The 20511-nt window shown below is 56.3% G+C and overlaps 2 protein-coding genes across 8 annotated transcripts; one reads left to right on the top strand and one right to left on the bottom strand.

The window, feature by feature from the left end:
- Positions 1-88: 88 nt before the first annotated feature.
- Positions 89-12128, top strand: ALOX12B (arachidonate 12-lipoxygenase, 12R type). The gene is made up of 15 exons (XM_031467691.2): positions 89-235; positions 1295-1499; positions 4879-4960; positions 5075-5161; positions 5275-5397; positions 5724-5827; positions 6146-6318; positions 6553-6696; positions 7876-8079; positions 8328-8414; positions 8736-8905; positions 9350-9471; positions 11265-11365; positions 11569-11739; positions 11919-12128. The coding sequence occupies exons 1-15, from the start codon at positions 89-91 to the stop codon at positions 12096-12098; spliced, it is 2100 nt and encodes a 699-aa protein (XP_031323551.2). The 3' UTR covers positions 12099-12128.
- LOC105103065 (polyunsaturated fatty acid lipoxygenase ALOX8) lies at positions 11710-20511 on the bottom strand. 7 transcript variants are annotated; one of them, XM_064495225.1, is made up of 6 exons: positions 20192-20511; positions 19734-19929; positions 16977-18686; positions 15182-15557; positions 14897-15066; positions 12173-13472 (listed from the first exon to the last, which is right to left on the bottom strand). In XM_064495225.1, exons 3-5 carry the CDS (start codon positions 17142-17144, stop codon positions 14969-14971), a joined length of 642 nt encoding a protein of 213 aa, XP_064351295.1. In that variant the 5' UTR covers positions 17145-18686; positions 19734-19929; positions 20192-20511; the 3' UTR covers positions 12173-13472; positions 14897-14968. The 7 variants fall into 7 exon arrangements, with proteins under 7 accessions (XP_064351300.1, XP_064351295.1, XP_064351297.1 ...); XM_064495230.1 differs by lacking the exons at positions 12173-13472; positions 19734-19929 and adding an exon at positions 11710-11801 and having other exon boundaries at positions 15182-15268; positions 20138-20510; XM_064495227.1 differs by lacking the exon at positions 19734-19929 and having other exon boundaries at positions 12173-13256; positions 20138-20511.

The raw sequence follows: 20511 nt of genomic DNA, 5'->3' as shown, positions 1-20511 counted from the left end.
GCTTGGGCCCTGTGCGGCATCCCGCCGGCCCCTCCCACCCTCACAGTGTCTGCGATTGAGCCCCCTTCCTGCCTACTGAAGAGCAGCCATGGCCACATACAAAGTCAAGGTGGCCACAGGTACCGAAGCCTTGTCGGGAACCACGGACTCCATCTCTCTGACCATCGTGGGGACCCAAGGAGAAAGCCATAAGAAGCTACTGAACCACTTTGGGAGAGACTTTGCAACTGGTGCGGTGAGTGTGTGTGGGAGTGTGTGCGTGTGAATGTGCGTACATGGATGTGTATGTATCTGAGTCTTTGGAGCATGGGGCGGGATGGAGGCATGCAGGGAGGGAGCCAGGGGAGCTCTGAGAGAGGTCTGAAATCAGCGGGGCTCCAAGGGTGGCTGGGATGTCCCTGGCCCCAGACATGATTCCCAGTCTCCTACTCCCCTGGTCTGTCACCTCTCAGCCCTTTTGGGTCTTTCCTCATCCCTGTCCCTTCCTCTTTCTCGCCTCTTCCTTCTTTCTTGACCCCTTATCCCTGTTCCTCTCTGTCATCATTCATCCCACAACCCTCATCCTCAACCCTCTCCAACCCCCTTTATCTCGCCATCCATCATTCCCAGCCATTTCCCACTCTTTCTTCCCTCATCCCTTTCCCATTTTCTCTCTCCCCCTCTCTCTCATCCCTCTCTCTCCCATTCTTACTCACCCTTCCTAAATCAAGCTGCAATGTAACTGGCTTCAATACACACTGGATTCTCTGTGACTTACATGGCATCAGACCAGCCCGTCCAGTGGTGACCTGCCTGCTCTATGATGGGAAGCTCCCTTTGCTAGGCCCTCAGCTGACTTTGAGTCAGCTCCACATAGATAAAGTGACTTTAATAGGTCACTTTATCTATGTGGCCATTTCTGAATTTTCACATCTTCATTGATAAGTGGGAGATAAAGGGGTTGGCTGGACCAGTGCTGCCCACTCTAAGGCTATAGGGGTTTTGAGGGGCCCTGGATCCCACTTGGACCCCTTTGTATACTAGCCCCTGGGGGCCCACATAGCTCCTGCAGCCTCGGGAGGTTGAGGAGAAGAGGGTGGAAGGAGGGGATCTCAGGAGCTGGGGGTGGAGAGAGGGAGGGGCTGGGTAGGTGGCCCCAGCAGGAGTCAGGCAGATTGGAGGGGTTGGGGGAGAGCCCAACGATCAGGTCACCCCAATTCAGGGAGATGAGCTTCTCCAAGCATGAGTGGGGCCCGGGGGAAGGGCCAGACTGGTAGGAGGCCTGGCCGCTGAGCTGGCTCTGTGCCCTTCCCAGGTGGACGAGTACACAGTCCGGTGCCAGCAGGACCTGGGGGAGCTCATTATCATCCGCCTGTACAAGGAACGCTACATCTTCTTCCCCAAGAAGTCCTGGTTCTGCAACTACGTGCAGATCTGTGCGCCCGGTGGCCGCATCTACCACTTCCCTGCCTACCAGTGGTTGGATGGCTACGAGACCCTGGTGCTCCGGGAGGCTACAGGCAGGTACCCCATCCCGTACTATTAAGCCCCTCGCTCCGGCCTGGTCACCCCAGCATGGCCACCCCCGCCTCCCAACCAGCCAGCCAGCCAGCCAATTGCCAGGCAGCCCCCCACGGACTCTCAGGAACATCTGCCGCTCTCACACACCACCCTCTGGGCCCGGCTGGGGGCTGCAGCCTGGAGGAGCGGAGGTGAATGAGGCTTGGGGCCACTCTCAATACCCCAGGGTTTGGTCACAGAATGCGTTCCCAGAGTGGGCTCTCCGTTACCTCTAGAGTTCCCTCAACGCCCACAGGATGCCTGGCTCCTCTCAAAAGACCGCAGGACTCTGCTAGGATGCCCTATTTCTGCCAAACAGCATGTCCTGCTCCTCAAAAAAAATCTCCTGGTGACTCCAGCAGGGTTCTGTTACTACAGCACGATGCCTTGTTCTTCTAATAGGATGGCCCATTACTCCATCTGCTGCCTTGTTACTTCATTAAGAAGCCCTGTTGGTTCAACAGTTCTCTGTGGCTTTATAACAGGAGGACTTGTACCGAATCATGACTCCCTGATTTACTAACTGAGCAGTTTTTAGACCGATGGGATGTTCTATTGCTCCAAAGGACTTCCAATCACCCCAAAAGGACACCTTATTTCTCTAACAGGACTCACTGTCACTCCAAAATGCCCCCCTTAATCCAGTAAGGCCCCATCACCATCCAGGCTGAGGCCCTGTTACCTGTCCAGGCTGTTGGGGTTTTCCGAGGTGGCCGATCAGGGCTGCCCAGCTGTTTTCCCCACCATTCGGATGCTGCTATGGAAGAGGGACGGGACTTGAGGGCCCAGCTCTGCCCCTGCCAGGGCCCTTGTCTGGTGGGCTTGGATCAGCTTGCTAATGTGTGGCTGCTCCAAGGGGACTGCAGGCTTGTTGTCTTTTTGCCCCTGGCTCTACCAGCCACGCTTCTTCTGGCCTCCCTTGAGTGGATGGGAGGGGAGGCAGGGCTGAGGGAGCCGAGGGAGCCACGAGCTCCTCCTCCCAGAGGCTGACCACCCCTCTTCCATCTCTCATATCCCTGTGGCAAGAGCCTTTCTCTGGGAGATGGGGATGGGGCCTGAGCTGGGGAAAGGAGAGGCAGGCAAGAGGGAGGCAGGCTTGGTGGAGGTTAGGGAGGCCAAGGAGGGGGTTTCACGGGGCTTCACAGCTTCTTCCCACAGTGATAGATCTGAGTGGCATGGACACAGGGGACAGGCAGGGTGACGCTGGGAAGCCAGGCAGGAATAGGGTTGGGTGGGGCAGCTGCCATGCAATACCCGGTCAGGGAGACTTGAATCACCTGCTGGGCCCATCAAGGAGTGAGGCTCCCAACCTGGGATGAGGCCCAGCTGGGTCTGTGGGTCGCATGATTCCACGGGACCGTGTTCATCCCAGGCACAACATGAGCTGAGTCAGATGAAGGAGGAAAGTGGCAGACGGGGCCGTGAAGGAGAGTGATGGGGCTGCAGTGACAGGGACATGCCAGACTGCAACGACCTGCCAGGATGCTGGAGAAAGACAGGCCTGGATCTGAATGTCAGCTTCACCACTTCCTAGATATCTGGGCACATTTCCAAATTCTTCTAAGCCTCAGTGTCCCTGTCTGTAAAACTGGGCTAACAGCAGAACCTACTTCATAGGGCTGATGTGAAAAGCCAGTAAGAGAACCTCTGTAAGGAGGGTTAAAAAGGCGGAAAATGTTGGTGGTTGTTAGTGGGTGGTAGGTGAGTGATTGGAAGCAGACTGCCTGGGTTCAAGTCCCAGCGCACCGTTTTCTATTTAATACTGTTTCCTCTTTGGAAAATGAGCACAACCATATAGTCCCTTTGCTGAAACTGCTGGGGCCAGAGGTGTTTCGGAATTCACATTTCATTTAGAAGACAGACACACCCACACATATAATGTAAATATATGAAATTGATGGTTCCTAGACTGGCTCCTCTACACAGATGGCAAGGAGAGAATGAAGAAAGAGGCAGACTATCCCAGATTGGTTAATGACAGGTTAAGTAAGCAAGGGAAGTTACTTACAAGGTTGCCTTGAGTGTAAGGCCACAGATGAGTAGATCTCTGCACTTGCCCACCAGAATCTTAAAAATTTATACAGCCACCTTAACTGGCTTCAGTCCATATACTGTCCAAAAGGTCTCAACAACACAGTGCTCTCTCAAGGCTGCATCCTTGAAAATGGGCCCCACTGTGGGGACAGTGGTCAGAATGTACATTCCAAGGACAGGGGAGGGGTGAGGAGCCTCTGATTGCCTGTGTCCAGCTATAGGGTCAGCCAGGGGTCATGTCCTCTCAATGACCTCCTCCAACAGAAATATATACAGTAGTTCCCCCCATCTTTGGGAGATACGTTCCAAGACCCTCAGTGGATGTCTGAAGTCGCAGGTAGTACCGAACCCCATACGTACTATGTTTTTTCCCTATGCTAATAGGTGGGCAGCTGATAACAGTGTGCATACGATGGACAAAGGGATAATTAACATCCCAGACTGGATGGAGAGGGAGGACATGAGATTTCATCACTGTTCAGAACGGCACGCAGTTCAACACTTATGAATTATTTATTTCTGGAATTTTCTATTTAATATTTTTGGACCAAGGTTGACTGCAGGGAACTGAAACTGGAGAAAATGAAACCGTGGATGGGAGGGGAGCCTCCTGTATGGATATATAGACATGCACCTCCATATATGAATATATTCTATATACACACACACCATATATTCCAAATATTATGTAGTACATCCATCAGGTCACTCCCTAATCAAATATACTAATATTTTTGCAGCAAAAATTCTAAATAGTTTTATCAAGTGAGTTGAATAAAGACTGTACATAGCTCAGGCAAATTTAGAGCAGGTTTTCTCAGCCAAGCAATTTGTGCCTACCTTGTGAAAAAAACAGACTTGATTCTGGATTATTTTGGATTTCGGAATTGTGGAGATGGGATTGCCAGCCTACAGTAATAGCCACCTGCCTCATCATGTTGTTCTTGTGTAGATTGGATTATTGACATAAGGAAAGTGTTTAGAACGTGCCTGGTACTTAGTAAGGGCTAAAAAAAACTGTTAGGTATTCATGTTTCAGTGGGTCTAGAAGAGAGACTTCCCTGCAGCAGCAGAGCACCCCTTAAAGGGTAGAGCGATGGGGAGAAGGGTGGCCCATGACCGTTTCACCTGAGTTTTGGGGAGGAGACACACCCTCTCTCTCCCAGGATAAGCCTTCCCCATCCTTGGACTTGGGCCCCCAAGAGCTGACCTTGGGGGCAGAACCTGAATTCTGATCCTGGAAGTAGGCAGGGGCAGGAAGGGGCTGGGGTCAGACCTTGAGCTTCCTTGTTGGTTTCCCTACAGGAAAGACAACAGCAGATGACACGCTTCCGACCCTTCTGGAGCACCGAAAGGAGGAGCTCAGAGCCAAACAGGACTTCTACCAGTGAGGGCAGGGCGGCAGGGGCTGTGGGAAGTCAGGTGGCCAGTGATGGCTGTGCCCGCTGTGCCCAGGGATGCTGTGTGTGGTAGGGCCCACCATCTCAGCTTCTCTTTGCAGCTGGAGGGTCTTCTTTCCTGGCCTGCCCAACTATGTGGACATCCCCAGTTATCGCCCTCCTGTCCGGCAAAACCCCAACCGACCTGAGTAAGACCCGTGGCTGCCCAAGGGTCCCTCCCAGGGCTGACACGTAGGCCCTGGCCTCTCGCCGCTCCCTGGACCCCAGATGCCTGGCCCCAGTCCAGCACTCCTCCCCACAGGTGGAATGGCTACATCCCAGGATTCCCGATTCTCATCAACTTTAAGGCCATCAGGTTCCTGAACTTAAATCTCCGCTACTCCTTCATCAAGACGGCCTCCTTCTTTTTCCGCCTGGGACCCATGTGAGTGTGTGTGTGAGGGGTGGGGATGAGGCCTCCTGTAAAGACTGCCCCATCCACCATGCCTGCCTCCACCACAGCCCTGGAGGTCAGAATAGCCAGAAGGGCAGAGGGAGCTGAAAAGACAGGCATAGGGAACCTGAGAGTTGACATTCAGAGACCTAGGCGTAGAAAAGCTTTGGGCTGTGCAACCGGGAGACCCTGAGACTCCCCAGACTCAGAGACCCAGAGGCTCTGGGGGGTGGTGTGGAGTGGGGCAGCCCTGTCTCCGTTCCAGAGGGCACCTGACAGCCTCTCTGATGGCCTCCCCCTGGAATCCCATATTCTAGGGCAGTGGCATTCAAATTCCGGGGCCTGTTGGACTGCAAACAGTCGTGGAAGAGACTGAAGGACATTAAGAAAATTTTCCCTGCCCAGAAGTCTATCATCTCCGGTATGGGGTGGGGCATCCTGAATCAAACACGGGGGAGCAGAGCGATCTCTGGCAGAGGTACTCGAGACGCGTGCAGGAGGCAGGACTCCACCGCGGGCCGTGGAATGGGAGCTGCGGAGCGAACCTGGAGCAGGAATTCGCTCAGGCGGCGCGCCCTCTGGCGGTTCCTTGGGAAATGTCGCCTTAGGCCCCTCCGGCTGCCCAACTGGAGGCTGGGGACGTCGTTTTCCTCCCCGAGTCTTTTCGGATTGTCCATTGCCTTCCTCTGTCCTAAGGGGGACCGGGTCGCGTCTTGACTCCCCTACCCTGTCCCCCCAGAGTACGTGGCCGAGCACTGGGCAGAGGACAGTTTCTTTGGGTATCAGTACCTCAATGGCATCAACCCAGGCCTGCTCTGCCGCTGCACGAGGATCCCAGACAAGTTTCCCGTTACAGACGACATGGTGGCCCTGTTTCTGGGCGAGGGAACGTGCCTACAAACGGAGCTGGAGGTGGGGCCTGCTCCTGCGTTGACCCCCACTGTCTGCCTCCCCCCTCCAACCCCGCATCGCCGGCTCTCCCCACCTAGGCGCCCTGCAGAGTCCCCCCTCCCCACCTCCAGCATCCCCAGCTTGGGTCCTGGGCAACCTCGGCACCAGGGGGCCAGGGCACCCTGCATCCAAGGTGTGGGTCATGGGTACCGCGTGCTGGTGCCTATCTGCCCACCCATCATGGCTTCCCTCCAGAAGGGAAACATTTACCTGGCAGACTATCGCATCTTGGAGGGCATCCCCACCATTGAGCTCAACGGCCGGAAGCAGCACCACTGCGCCCCTCTGTGCCTGCTGCACTTTGGCCCGGAAGGGAAACTGATGCCCATCGCCATCCAGGTGCCTGGGGTGCAGGCCTAGGGTGGCTGTGTGAGTGTTGCCAGTGGGTGAGCCTCAGTGTGTGCATGAATATGTGTGTGTACTTGTGTGACTCTGGGGGCCTGGTCTGTACTTGTATACCCCTATCTGTGTGAGTGTATAGTCAGTGGGTCAGCCTGTGTGTGTATGTGCACGTAAACCTGTGTGTGCACCTACCTGTTTGTGAAGGACTGTGCTTCTGTGAGTTGCACATCTGTGTGTAAGTATGTGTGCCCATGTGAGTGTGTATCCCTGTGTGTGCATCTGAGAATACACCTATGTTTACATATGTCTGTTTCTGGGTGTGTAGCTAGTGGTGGGCCTGGTGTATGGTCCTGGCTGTAAGTACTGGGCTGAGACCCTGCGTGTCCCTACATATCTGTGTGCTGCTGCTGTGTGCTTTATGCCCATGCATGAAGTTGGGTCCCTGTGGGTGCACTCATGTGTAAGCCCCAGTGGGTAGAGTGTGTGTGCTGTGTCTATATGCGTACAAATAACCAGATGGGAATGCGCTTGCTTGCTGGCTCAAGCTTGTTTCTTTGACTCCATTCATCCAACCACTTGATAAAACAATGCCCCTTGTGGGCCAGGCCTCTGCTAGAAAAGCTGTACTAATCAGTCTTAGCCACTGCCTTGACAGTCTGGTCTGGCAGGAAAGGAATCCAAGGTGCTTACTTCCCAAAGGTCTCCATCAGGATCACGCATAAATTAGACAAAGGCACCCCTCTAGGGGGGATCAGCCAAGCTGTAATGCTCCTAGCTCATTAGGAACAGTGTAGACTAGATTTCAGTGACCCCCTAACCCCAGGGGGCTAGGTACCCTTGTGCAGTGCACAACCTGCACAGCTGAATATGGCAGCCATGGAGTTGAGATAAGGAAGTCTTCTCAGAGGAGGCAGCTTTTGAGCTGATTCTTGAGAATGAGTGGGAGCTATCAGGTAGAGAAAGAGGGAGAAGGTACTACAGGCAGAGGGAAGAGCAAGAGCAAATCTAAGGAGGGAGGAAAGGCCCTGGTGTGCTCAGAGGACCAGAGGGACTGGAGTGTAGGGGGTGGAGTTTTTACCTCCTGGACTCCCCTCTGCTTCCCTCTTGTAGTGGGGGCCCTTGTTGTGGATGTGGGTCTCTGCTCTAACATAAACCTTTCTCTTTCCCCACCCGCAGCTCAGCCAGACCCCTGGGCCCAATTGCCCCATCTTCCTGCCCAGCGACTCCGAATGGGACTGGCTGCTGGCCAAGACGTGGGTGCGCTATGCCGAGTTCTACAGCCACGAGGCCATTTCCCATCTGCTGGAGACCCACCTCATCGCTGAGGCCTTCAGCCTGGCCGTGCTGAGGCAGCTCCCCATGTGCCATCCCCTCTACAAGGTAAGGGCTTGGGTGAAGGGGCCTCTGTGAAGCATCGCTCTCACCCCACCTCAGAAAGTCACCTGGCTCGCTCAGCAGTCAGAAGGACTTCAGTTAGACTTGGAGAGGCACCTGGGGATCCACAAGAGAGAGCTTGGGGTGGGGACTTCCCAAAGTCAGGGGGTCTGATGTTGCAGAAATGGGGGTGCTGACGTTCTTGGGGGGATGACTTCAGTCCTCTCTCCTAACCCTCCTTGCTCTCCTCACAGCTCCTCATCCCCCACACCCGGTTCACCATCCAGATCAACAGCATCGGGCGGGCTGTCCTCATTAATGAGGGGGGGATCTCCGCCAGGGTAAGACTTCTGCCTCCCACCCCGGCAAGACACGTGCTTTCCTTCTGGCCTTTGCAGTTAGACTAAAAGCAGGATTTCCCACTTGTCTTTAGATCATGACTGGGCACGGAGGGAGGGGACCAGTTAAGGCGGAGGCTGTATCTACAAGGGTGCAGAGGCGGGGGCTGGGTGTGTTGGCCTGGATTGTGAGAAGTCCTGGGGTGGGGGAAGCTGGCTGGGGATCCGAGAAGCACTTACTAGACTGTGTGAAAGGGGAGTGATGCTCAGAGGGGAGGACTTTCAGGGACCCCATTGCTCTAGTGTCTGCCTCGTCCCTAACAGAGCATGTCCCTGGGGCTGCCTGGCTTTGCGGAGGTGATGGTGCGGGCCCTGTCAGAGATCACCTACGACAACCTCTACCTCCCCAACGACTTTGTGAAACGTGGGGTTCAGGACCTGCCAGGATATTATTACCGTGACGACAGCTTGGCAGTGTGGGATGCGCTGGAGAGGTGAGGTCAGGGCAGCAGAGGGTGGTACTCAGAGTGGACACCCTGGGATGTTGGATGGGGGCCTGGGGAGCTTTTAAGGACCAGGGGTGCCATCCAGGGGCTTGGTCTTGGGGATAAGTTCTGGAGTCTGTGTTGGTCACATGTGTGCTCATACTCTGGGTGGGGCCTAGGGAGCCCTGGTGAACCCCTTTATTGCTTTGGCCCCAGTCCTCGGCCGGCCAGACCCTGTGTGGGCTCTGTGCTGCCTGTGGACCTCACTTGACCCTCATTAGGAGTGCTCTGAGTATCTTCTGATCTTACCAAGCCACCCTCCCCACCTCTGCCTACTCACAGGCCTGGGGCTGCTCTGGGTCAGCCAAGGTTGGGGCATCCTGCGGGAGGTGGGAGAAGCATGATGGGGGAGGACGGGGAAGGGTTCAAACTGAGGCCCTGTCCCCTGGCCAGGTATGTGACAGAGATCATCACCTACTATTACCCATGTGATGCAGCCGTGGAGGGTGACCCAGAATTGCAGTCCTGGGTGCAGGAGATATTTAAGGAGTGCCTACTAGGACGTGAGAGCTCAGGTATGGACCTGGGCGCCTGGGCACCCAGCAGGGACCTGGGGCTTGTGGGGTAGGCCCTCCCAAGCTGGACTGGAGCAAGTCTCACTGTGGGCTGAAGGAGGCCAAATTACGGCTGTAGGATTTGGACAGGGTTCTTCCCTGGACCCTTGAGCAGGGATATCTCGGAGAGGTTGGGGAAGAAAGCATGCCTGGCCATTGGTCTGAGCTCAAGGGCTGTGGGTCATCCCAGTCCCCCATCTCGGAAACAAACTTTTGTGGGCTAAGAAGTGGGGCATGAGCTCAAACAGGAAAGGGCCACGTGTACTGGAGGCAGGGGAGCTGTGGGGAGCTGGTGGGCTCCAGGAGAGGGGCAGAGAGAGCATCTTGAGGACATGCCACTTGGGTACTCACTCAACAAATATTCAGTGAGCAACTGTGATGTGACAAACACTGTACTGGTTATGCGGGAGACTAAAGGGAAGGAGCTGGTGAAGGCACTGCCTTCAGGTTGATCAGTCTGTGCGGGAGGTCCGCTCACCATCAACAGGCAGTCACACTATAGCAGGATTGGTGCAGTTTGTGGGGAAGCCGGGGAGGGGGCACAGGGAGGGCTGGCGGGTAGGGAGTGGGAGTGAGTAGCAGCAGGCTAAGATCTAGCTGAGGTCTGACACCACGGCTAACATCTAGCTAAGATCTGCAGGATGGGAGGTCAACTGGGAGATGGGGTTGGAAAGTTCTAGGTGGGAGCAGCAGGTGGAAACGCCCGAAAGCCCAAGTGAGTGTAGTGAGTTCTGGGACTGCTTACAGGTCCCTGAAGCTGGGCTTTAGGGTAGGAGTCGGCAGGCTCCGGTGGGATAAAGCTGGAGCCAGGAGCAGAGGCTGGGTGCACAGCCTGGTGGAGGAGTTTGGAATTACTCCGAGTCCAGAGGAAGCTAGCGAGGAGTGTTGGAGATGAGATCTGTAAGTTAGAATATCAGGCTGCAATGGCAGTCGGAAGACAGTTTGGGAAGCTGCTGTGGTGCCCCGGAGGGAGGTGATAGGGAGCTGATCTGGGTGAGGGTGGTGGGAAGAAGGGAATTCCTGGGCTAATTGAGAGACAGAAATGACAGGACTTGGGGACTGGTGGGGGCTAAGTGAGGGGAGGAGGGCCAAGGGTGACTCCTAGGTTTCAGGTTTTTGCAGCTGGGTGGATGGTGTGTGTCATTTCTTGAACTGAGGGCCTAGACGGAGGAGCAGTTTTGGGAGGAAGATGATGGGTCTGGTTTGAATGTTGGCTTTTGGAACCTGGGGTTACCATGGCAACCAGGGCTAGCTGCTCAGGTGGGACACAGCAAACAGAAGCAAGTAGCTTAGTTAGGTGTGAGACCAAGTATCAGCTGCTGAGAAATCCACCTGACATGAATGCAGTCTCAAAAGAAAGGAGGGCAGTGGGTGGGGGGGGGGCTGTACTGAGTCAGGATGGGGAAAGCCAGGATTTTTAAAGCCTTTCCCCAGCTGAGGCCTGGGACCAGAGAGGCCCCCTTAAGGGAGCTGGAGGAGAGACCTGAGGGCCCTACCTCAGGCAGGTGCCTGGAGCAGCCCCCAAGGACATCTGGCCAAGGCCAGTTGAACCCCCTCCCCAAGTCTCGTGGTCTGGATTGAGGACGGGGTGTGAGGTTGTGGCCCCAGGAAGGCCAAGCAGGCAGGATGAGGGCACAGATGTGGCAGCTTAGAGTGATGGAGGGACAGGGTGAGCTGGGCTTGGTCACGCCTTCTGCTGGCCAGCCAGGACCAGGGCAAGACTGACACTGCCGGGGCTTTCCCCTGCCCCTCAGGCTTCCCCACGTGCTTGCGAACTGTGCCTGAGCTGATCCGATATGTCACCATTGTCATCTACACCTGCTCTGCCAAGCACGCAGCTGTCAACACGGGGCAGGTACCTGTGCTCACTAGCCCCCTCCCCAGCCCCAGACCTAACCTTAGTCCCAGCCCCAAACTCAAACCCAACCTCAAGCATAATCCCCAGGCCAGCCCCGATCTGTCTCAACGAGAGTCTCAGCTTCAGTCCCAATCTCAGTCGAAACCCAAGAGTCTTGGGGTGCTCTCTGACGGGGAATCCCTCCTCTCCCCGACCTCCAGTTGGAGTACACCTCCTGGATGCCCAACTTCCCATCATCCATGCGGAACCCACCAGTACAGGCCAAGGGGCTGACCACTCTGGAGACCTTCATGGACACGTTGCCGGATGTGAAGACCACATGCATCGTCCTATTGGTGCTTTGGACCCTCAGCAGGGAGCCGGATGACAAGGTGCCATGGGGCCTCGGGGAGCGGGGAACTCTGAGCAGAGACAGGAGGCTGGGAGCTGAGGGCTGACAGTGGGAGAGGAGGTGTCAAAGGCAGGAGGCAGGGAGAGAGAGGCTGCTGAAAGGGAAGGGCAGAGGGGCAGGGGCCCGCTCGGTCCCAACTTCCTGGTTCGGTGCCCACAGCGGCCCCTGGGCCACTTCCCCGACATCCACTTCGTGGAGGAGGTCCCACGGAGGAGCATAGAGACCCTCCGCCAACGTCTGGCTCAGATCTCGCACGACATCCGCCAGCGCAACAAGTCCCTCCCCATCCCCTACTACTACCTGGACCCCGTGCTGATTGAGAACAGCATTTCTATCTAGTGCTGCCCTTCCCACCTCGTCCCTGCTGCGCCCGCCTGTTTTCCAATAAAATCACTTCAAACACAAGCCCTGGGTCTGTCAGTGCACGTGGACGTTTAGTCGGGGCATAGGCGGCAGGGCTGGCGCCGCGGGCTGCGCGCTGGGGCTGGGGCGCGCCATGCGCTCATGTGGCGATGCTGTTCCCCACCGTGGGGTCCAGGACCACGCGTAGGGCAGCTCCAGGCCCCGGTTCCGCTCCCGGATGTCGCGTGAGATCTTGGCCAGGCGGCTCTAGAAGGAGGCGATGCTCCTGCGCGGGGAGTCCTCTGTGAAGTGCTCAGTAGGTGCCCAGGTGCAGTTGGGGATCAAAGGAGACAAGGCTGGGACCCCCGCCCCGCGATGTCCCGGTCCGCGGTTCTGATCCATTTTAAGTCCTCCTACCTAGGGATCCAGACCACTGAGGACCTCCGACCACCAGAAAATTCACCAGAGAACATAGACCACCACCCAAGCCCCGTCCACCTAGGAACTCAGACCATCCAAGACTCATCCAACTTGAGACATAAATCACCCATCCTCGTAGCCAAAAGAGCACCCTAAACCTAGACCACCCAAGTCATGATCCCTTTGAAACCCTAACCACTCTAAGCTCCACCTACTAGGAACCCATGCTATCCTAAACCACACCCCCAGCAACATGTCACTCCAGGCCCTGCCCACGGAGGAGCCCAACCTGCTAAGTGCACCTTCCAAGTGATCCACTTCATCACCCCACCCACTCTCCTGGAATCTGAGAAGCCGACTCCCATCCCCACCCTAGGCCTTGTTTACAGTGTCCTTGGTGTTGTCGCTGATACCCCAGAGGTGCACAAGGGTGTGGCACGTGGCATCCACCTCAGGAAGTGAGGCCACCAGGTTTGTCTGGCCTTTGGCGGTAGGCAGGTGGAGCTGCGTGGTGGTGGGGAATATTGGGCATCCAGGCACTGAAATCAAACTGACCCCCCAAACTCAGTAAGCACAGGAATGCCAGTATTCCTGCTATGTCCACTTATCCCCACCGAGTCTGGCACACCCTCATCTGGCCACTGTTGGTGGTAGCATGTTGGGCTGAGCAGTTGAAGACGATCATAGTGAGATACTCAATGAGGCCAGTGCAGCTGTCCAGGGCGGAAGGGACCTCTGGATGGAGGCAGATGGAAGGAACAGAGCTGAAACCCAAGACCTGCTGCCCCAGAGAAGTGGGGTCTCGAGGCCGGCAGACAGGGATGCTCATCTGAGCTCACATGGCTTAGCAATCCCTCCTGGAAGATCTCCCCGACTGAGGCCTGCAGCTCCAAGTCCTTGCTCACTGCACTGTCGTCCGGGTAGTCGATGTCAACAATGTTGGACACCAAGCTGGGGATCGATCAGGAGTACATGGTGACTAACAGTTGGGAGCCTGTGCTGCCCAGGGATGTGGGTTGGAAGAGACCACTGAGACCAGCTGCCCCAAAAGGAGGAAACTGAGGCCAGAGAAAGAAAATGGCCAAATACACATCATATGAACCGCCCAGCTAAGCTTCAAACCTAGAGGCCTCAGTCTCCACCAGGGGGTGCAAACCAGGGGCCTGAGAGCCATAGTTGGTTTGTAGGTATGTTTTGATTGGCTGCCGAGGTTTTCTGTGTTTCTTTTTCAAGCTGAATCAATAGCCAATATTTAAATATTAGAAAATGTCCAGTCTCTCTAGAAAAATCTAAAGCTCTGGCTATTGTCATAGCTGGGTCGCCATTCTCCCCATCAGACAAACGTAAGTTCTCCACCGGCCACAGTCTCTGCCCACCCTCCTTCCTGCTTGCTGGCCCTGCAGGCATTTGCAACCCAGTTTTCTGAGCCACATCAAGCCACGGAGAAGGATCAGATGCCAGACTTCTCTGTGTTGGGACTGGGCTAGTTGGGTCCTTTCCTAGACCGGTTCCCAAAGGGCAGACTGGGGTTTGCCTAGCTCTCCATGGCATCCACCCCCAGTCACAGCAGGGCTTATGATCCATGGCTAAGAAGGGTTTTGACACAGGCAGCTCCAGCTAGGGATGTTCACTGGGGGGGAGTCCCGGAGAACTTCAAAGGGAGGTGGGCATGAGCTGGGTTTGAAGAAGGGGCAGTGTTTGGATACAGAGACAAAAAGAATCGGGGTGCCTGGCCTCCTTAGGCTCCATGTGTGCTGAGGAGGAAGAGTGGAAAGGGAAGGCAAACTCCAGAGTGGATGAGATGCCGCCTGAATGCTGCATTCCTCGTGGCCAAAAACAGAGCCCCATGAGGTGCATGAGCAGAACTCTCACAGACTCCAGTACCTGGGGAGGGTTGTTATGCTGGGTAATGGCAGGAATGGGGACCCACGAGGAGGCCAGATATCAAGAACGTTTGGCCATGGGGGTGGAGGCCAGAGGTACATTCCAAGGAGGTCTCCAGTGAGGGAAATTTAGAAGGAAAGTCTAGAGATGTGGAGACTGTCTTTGGGGTTAATAATAATAATAGCTAATGCTCAAAGAGCCTGTCCTATTCACCTGAGATTTGTGCTTAGGTCCTAACATTTAATCCTAATATTAACCTACGAGGTAGGTCTCTTATTAGCCCCATTTTCAGATGAAGAAACAGACAGAGTGGTTAAGTGACTTGCCCAAGGTCACACAGTTGGGAAAGAAGAGGCGGCAGGAAAGTGCTGTGAGACAGCAGTGTGTTTTGGCAGAAGGTGGGGGGAAGTTGAAGAACAAATTGACAGAGAAGTAGCTGAGGGCGAGGCTCAGAGCCAGGCCTCCCTGGCTCAGACCCCAGGGAGATTCACCTCTCTATGGCCACCCAGATCCAGAGTGTATCATCTCGGTCGTAGTAGTGGACAAGGTCCTGAACCTCTCAATCAGCCAGGTGGTGGGGCAGGCAGAGGGAGCGGTAGGTGACAGCCTTCAGCCCTTTGGCCAGCAGCTCCACGCAGCCCACCTGTCCCAGTGATGTTGCCTGTAATGAGCAGAGAGCCAACTGTGCCAGGAGCAGGGGGCTCAGGACCAAACCTCAGCCCCTTCCTGGCCCCCTTTGCTGACCACCAGGATCCCAGGCCTCCCAGGGCCCTGACCTGGTGGACGAGCTTTCCTGCTGCAAAGAGCCCAGTGCGGGCTTGGATGTTGATGTGGAAGGTGTAGCGGAAATGAGGAATGAGCAGCTGGGGAGAACCAGAGTCCCACGTTAGATGAGGCAGCTCCAGGTCCCCCATGGCTCCTGGCACTGAGAGGACTGGTCCTCCCTAGCTTGAAGATGGGGTGGCACATGGGCAGCTGCCACAGCATGGACAGAGAAAAGGCTTCCATCACAAAGTGGGCTCGGAGCAGATGCATGACAATCTTGTGCACCAGGAATCCTGAATATTGCACCAAGGTCTTGGCCAGGAGCCAGTCCTCAGCCGCATCACAGGGCAGCAAGATGGGGCTGCCAGGGCCAGGGGTCTGAGTGAGCTGGAGTCGGGGGCACAGGGGAGGGGGTGTCAGTCAGAAACTGGCTGCAGAAAGTGTGGCCCATCACCATGTCCATGGGGCTGATCACATGGTCAATTCCCATACTAGCTGTGTGGCCTCAGGAAAGTTAATTAACCTCTCTGTGACTCAGGTTTCTTATCTCTAAAATAAGGTTGGTGATCATAATCCTCTTCTCTTTGGGTTGCTGAGGATTTAATGAATTAATGCCAGTCAAGTACTTAGAACAGTGCTGGGTTCACACTCAGCACCATATGAGAGTTTCTTGTGATCACTTCTAGTACAGCAAGAGAGGAAGTGGAGTCGCTGAGAGGCGAAGCGATCCAAGGCCACCTTGTTGGCACTTGTGCAGAGCCCAGCTGAGGGCTCCTTGTACCAGCACAAAGTCAGGCAGAGCCCCAGTTGTGTGGGGCAGAGGCTGGGAGGGGCTGGGTAGGATAGGATGGTACGTGATGGTTAGCACTTGAAACAGTTGCATAGGGAGGGGAAACCTTTCAGTCATCCTCAGCATATGATATGCTCCCCACATATCCCCGCACCTCCCCAAGGCTCTGCCTTGCTGACCTGGATGGCGAGGGGCAGCAAGGGTCCACCGGGGCGCTGGTGCAGCAGGGTCAGGGGGCACTCATAAACTGGGGTTGCCCGTTAACGACATTGAGGGGGAGGCCTGAGAGGATGGCATGGTTTACCAGGTACAGAGAGCCCTTTGGGGGAGGAGAGGATGGAGAGGAGGGCTAGAGAGGGGGCAGCTCTGTGCAGTCCTGGGAAGCTGAGGGAGGGAGGGGGAGTTACTCTGCACCCACAGAGATTTCACTTAAAGGAAGCTCATCCCTGGAGCCAGTGGGGATCCCAGCCCAGAGCCACCTTCTGGTTCCAAAGAAAGAGACTGTCGCCCAAATATTGGAGGTGCTTCTGCTGTAGCCAGGCCCAAGCTTCAAGGACAGACAGTAAGAGAGAGCCTTCCTGGAGGACAGCACCTTTGGATGCAGAAGGCACTCTCTTGGGGTTGGGGCACCTCTCATCCCAGTAGTCCAGGGATGGGGGTTGGGGCGGATGGCAGCTCTGGGAAGCATTTAGCTGACCAGCTGAACGGTCTCCTCAGTAACCATGAGAGTCGCGTTTCTGAGCTGTGGGGTCCTGCCAAATGCCCGGAGCCTTGCAAAGCACCAGAAGAGAGCATTCCCCACTCAGCCCTGCCCCCTCAGTCTTTGCCCTCGAAGAACAACCCCCTCGCTGCCGTGAGGAGCACTCAGAGGAGTGGCTGAGCTAGTGGGAAAGGGGTAGGAGAGGATGACGGCTGGGTGGAAGAGAAGGGATCTGGGGGACTGGGAGCCAGGGCATCTGGGCTCCTGAAGGCACTGGGAGGTGGTGGAAGGTTGGCTGGACCCCTGCACCCCTCACCTCCAGCTCAGCCTGCAGACTGGTCCAGGGGCCCAGCACAGGTGCCACCATGGCATCAGTGACAGGGAAGTTCTTTGGGAGGCAGTGACAGCACTGGATCAGAACTGGGTTGAGGCCGTTCAGAAACTGGTAGGCAAAGAAGGTATTCTCTTGCCAAAGTTCAAACATGTACTCTGCAGGGGGTGGGTGTGGAGAGGGTCACCCTGGTGCCCAAGGACACAAGTCCCCAGCCTCCAGCACTGCCACCGCACAGTCACTCTCGGATGCTCCCCTTTTCCTACCCCAACTGGGTGGATGACTTAACTAGTGAGTGGTTTCTCAGAAAACAAGGGATCAGAATCTGGGTTCTTCCTGAGGAGTCACCGATTCCCTTAGCCACACCCACTTTGAGGGAAGCCTCAGGTGCTCTGTGATGTGCACTGACTGTATTTGGGATTCGGGCAGAATTTGAGAGAATCAGAAGACTGAGGAATGCCAGATACCAGCAGAGCCCATCCTTCTTGGCCTCTTGGGGTCCTTCTAATTCTCTGTTAAAATTAAAACTCACCAGGCCCATGTCCTGTTCTCCTGCATTTTAGCCACAGGACAGTCTGGATACTTAGTTAAACCAGAACAATCACTCAGAAAGAGAGTTTTCATCACCTCGGGGGTGTGGCTAGTGTTTTTGGAACCGAGGTACAACATGTATGGTTTGGACCCACAGTGCAGCCCTGGGGGACAAGGATATTGGAGAGTGGAAGTGCCTGAATCCTTCAACTTAGTTTGATTTTCAAGCCTGCATGCAAGACACAAGGCCCCAGCCAAGTAGGCAGCACTGCTGGGAGGAAAAAATCTATCTGATTTCTGAGGATATACATAGGACAGGTGTTTCCAGTTGTCAGAACAACTCAGTGTTGGGAACAGTTTGAAGATGTAGTTATGAAGTCAGGGGAGGAGGATGACCAGCAAACAGACCGCAATTCAGCCACAGGAGAGAGGCTGTAGACTTTCGGAGACGGCAAAGATAGAGCGCTTTGCTGGGAGGTGTTTGAACTTGCCTTGACAAAGAAGCGGAGTTCCTAGAACTTACTTCCTGGCCATTCTTGCTGAAGCCCTGATGGGTGAGGATGACTCCTCGAAGAGTGGGCCTTAGTCTATCCTGAGAGGGGACATTTGGGACGAGCATCCTCTCTGGGTCCCTCAGCCCCTACCACCTGTTCCTCCTACACAGAGACCAACCTCCCCCCAGGTGACAAAAAGCATGCCTTCTCAGGGCACAAATGAGGCTCTGTGAAGGACAGGGGAGGGAATGGGCAGCAGTGCAGGATGAGCTCTGTGATTTCCAGAATGTTCTCAGTCTAGCTCTCGGGTTCTCAGTCCTCTAAGGTGACCCCTGCAGACCCTCTGGCCCTGCCGCAGCCACCTGGTCTCCCTCATACCCAGACCTGACACGGGTGATTTGGAGAAGATGAAGGTGCGGTGGATCTCATCCAGGCTCCTCCAGGGCCGCTGGCTGTCCAGCAGTCCCTTCAGCTTCAAGGCGATGTTCCTATGATGAGTGGGAGAGCCTGGGAGGGAAATGGGGGTGCAGCGAGGGAGGTGTCGGGCAGGGCAGGTGGGCTCACGTTCTAGTTGATTTCTTTGGTGATTGAGTAACGCAGGTTGGGATCAAGCTCCTTGAGGTTTTCAGCATCCAGGCAGTGGGGTATCCCCAGGAGAAACTCACTCCACCTGTAAAGGGCAGAGATGGGAGTGGGGTGCCTGGACCACACCCTTCAGGATGGGAAAGGGTAACAGGGGCTGGGCCCCCAGGCCTGGTTGTGCAGGGAGGGCTTTAGGACTAGAGGCTCTGGAAGAAGATTATCCCAGGACAGGGGCTCCTCACAGGTGTGTTGTTCTTGGTCAGATCTGAGGCTCAGCTGACCTCAGCAAGCAGGAGCAAGCAAGCCTCTTTGTTGCCAGAAAGCTAGGAAGTGGGGGTTCTAGGGACTGCCAGCCCCAAGTTCTCCTGAGCTGCTCACCGGTATTTCTGCTGCCTCTCCTTAATCTCTGCCTGGTGCTGGGCATAGAGCAGACAGTGGCTGTCTTGCCAGACAACTTTGGCTGGGGGAGGGAAGGAGTGAGGGGGACCTGGACCAACCTTCAGCACCCCAGCCTCTCTCCCTCCTCTTCTCTGGGGTGGGACATCTGGACTGGAATGTTGGTCAGCCATTGGCCTCTTGCTTTCCCCGAGGGATAGAGAAACCCCTTCCCACTCCTGCTCCCATCCCAGGCAGACTCTGCCTCAGCAAGCGGCAGCCTGCTCCCTGCCCCTCCCACTCAATGACCCAGCTCCACAGCTGAGGCCAACAGGGGGCCAAAGAGCAGAGCTGGAGGGAAGAGAAGGGAGGGTGCTAGTCATTATCAACCTGTGCGGGGGTGGAGGGGGAGTTGCCTGCCTCCCCTACCCTGGCTTCACAGTCCTGTTCCTTTCCCATTAGCCCCTCCCTCCTCCACTCATTACCCGCCTCCCCCCACCGCGTCCCTACCTGATCCTCTGGTCCAAACCACTCCCTCCTCCCCACCATTGGTCCCTCTACCAGGTCCCCTTCTCCCACCAATAAGTGTAATTTCTCCCAGCTGCTCCTCCCCCTCCTGCACCTTCTATCACCACGAGGTGGTCTCCCCTCCTCCACCTTCCCCTCCTCCCGCTCTGTGGCCACATCAGCGCACCGGTGCCCTCCCCTGGCCCACAACCACACTAGCCTCCCTGGGCCCCAGCCCGTGGTGCCCCCTCACCTGTCCCCTCCCGCAGCACCAGGCTCCCCTCGCCCTCAAGCCACTGGTAGCAGGGGAAGCAGAGCGGGGAGCCCCGGGGCGGCATGAGCTGTAACCAGTGACAGAACCAGGCGTCCGGGGCCAAGGATCCCAGCGGGCTGGGCAGAGCCAGGGACGTCTTGTGCACGCGCAGCAGCAGCAGCACCGGGCCCACGTCCTGGGTAGGGGAGGGGGCGTCGTCTCGAAGTCCTCCTCCTCGGGGGGAGGGGAGAGGGAGGAGGGTCGTGGCGAGGTGGGGGTTGGGGGATGGAGTGTCCCGGGGGCCAGGCCGGCGGCACCGCACTCAACGACCCACGGTTGAAGTCTTTCCCGAAGTTATCCAGCCGCAGGGCAGGGCTCTCGCCTTTGGGTCCCACCAGGCTCACCTACACGTTGTCCCAGGTCCCCGAGCCCAGGAAGGAGCCGGTGGCCACACGCACCCAATACTCGCCCATGGCCTGCCGTCGAGGGGTCTGAGGTGCTGCAGGAGACGAGGCGGGGGCAGGCTGGCTGCGCGACTGAGAGCCGTCGGGGTGGCGGGGATGCGTATGCACCAGGCTGGGGTCCGGGTGGCCTGCGCCCTGGCGGCGTCTCTCCCGGTGCGGTGCGATCCCGGGACCCGCCCAGCACCTCCCCGCCGCCCAGGCCCTCGCCCCGAGCCCGCCGTCGGACCTCATCTCTCGCTGTAGCCTCTGCTGGCCTCCGCCTCTCGGCACCCGGGTCTGCTTTTGGCTGCTCCCGATGACTCCGCCCCGCTGCG

The sequence above is a fragment of the Camelus dromedarius genome, chromosome 16 (assembly GCF_036321535.1).
Source record: "Camelus dromedarius isolate mCamDro1 chromosome 16, mCamDro1.pat, whole genome shotgun sequence".
NCBI lineage: Eukaryota > Metazoa > Chordata > Mammalia > Artiodactyla > Camelidae > Camelus > Camelus dromedarius.
Note: the sequence above shows the minus strand (reverse complement) of the source record. Positions and strands in the feature narration are given on the sequence as shown.

What these genes read in the sequence shown, in the direction of transcription:
- ALOX12B (XM_031467691.2), top strand. Translation starts at nt 89, where the DNA reads ATGGCCACATACAAAGTCAAGGTGGCCACAGGTACCGAAGCCTTGTCG. An exon ending in CAAAACCCCAACCGACCTGA is followed by an intron (nt 5,162 to 5,274) that starts GTAAGACCCGTG and finishes TCCTCCCCACAG; the next exon opens with GTGGAATGGCTACATCCCAG. An exon ending in CCAGAAGTCTATCATCTCCG is followed by an intron (nt 5,828 to 6,145) that starts GTATGGGGTGGG and finishes CTGTCCCCCCAG; the next exon opens with AGTACGTGGCCGAGCACTGG.
- LOC105103065 (XM_064495227.1), bottom strand. Translation starts at nt 17,144, where the DNA reads ATGTTTGAACTTTGGCAAGAGAATACCTTCTTTGCCTACCAGTTTCTG. An exon ending in GTCTGCAGGCTGAGCTGGAG is followed by an intron (nt 15,558 to 16,976) that starts GTGAGGGGTGCA and finishes CCCCGACTCCAG; the next exon opens with CTCACTCAGACCCCTGGCCC. An exon ending in CAGGAAAGCTCGTCCACCAG is followed by an intron (nt 15,067 to 15,181) that starts GTCAGGGCCCTG and finishes TGCTCATTACAG; the next exon opens with GCAACATCACTGGGACAGGT.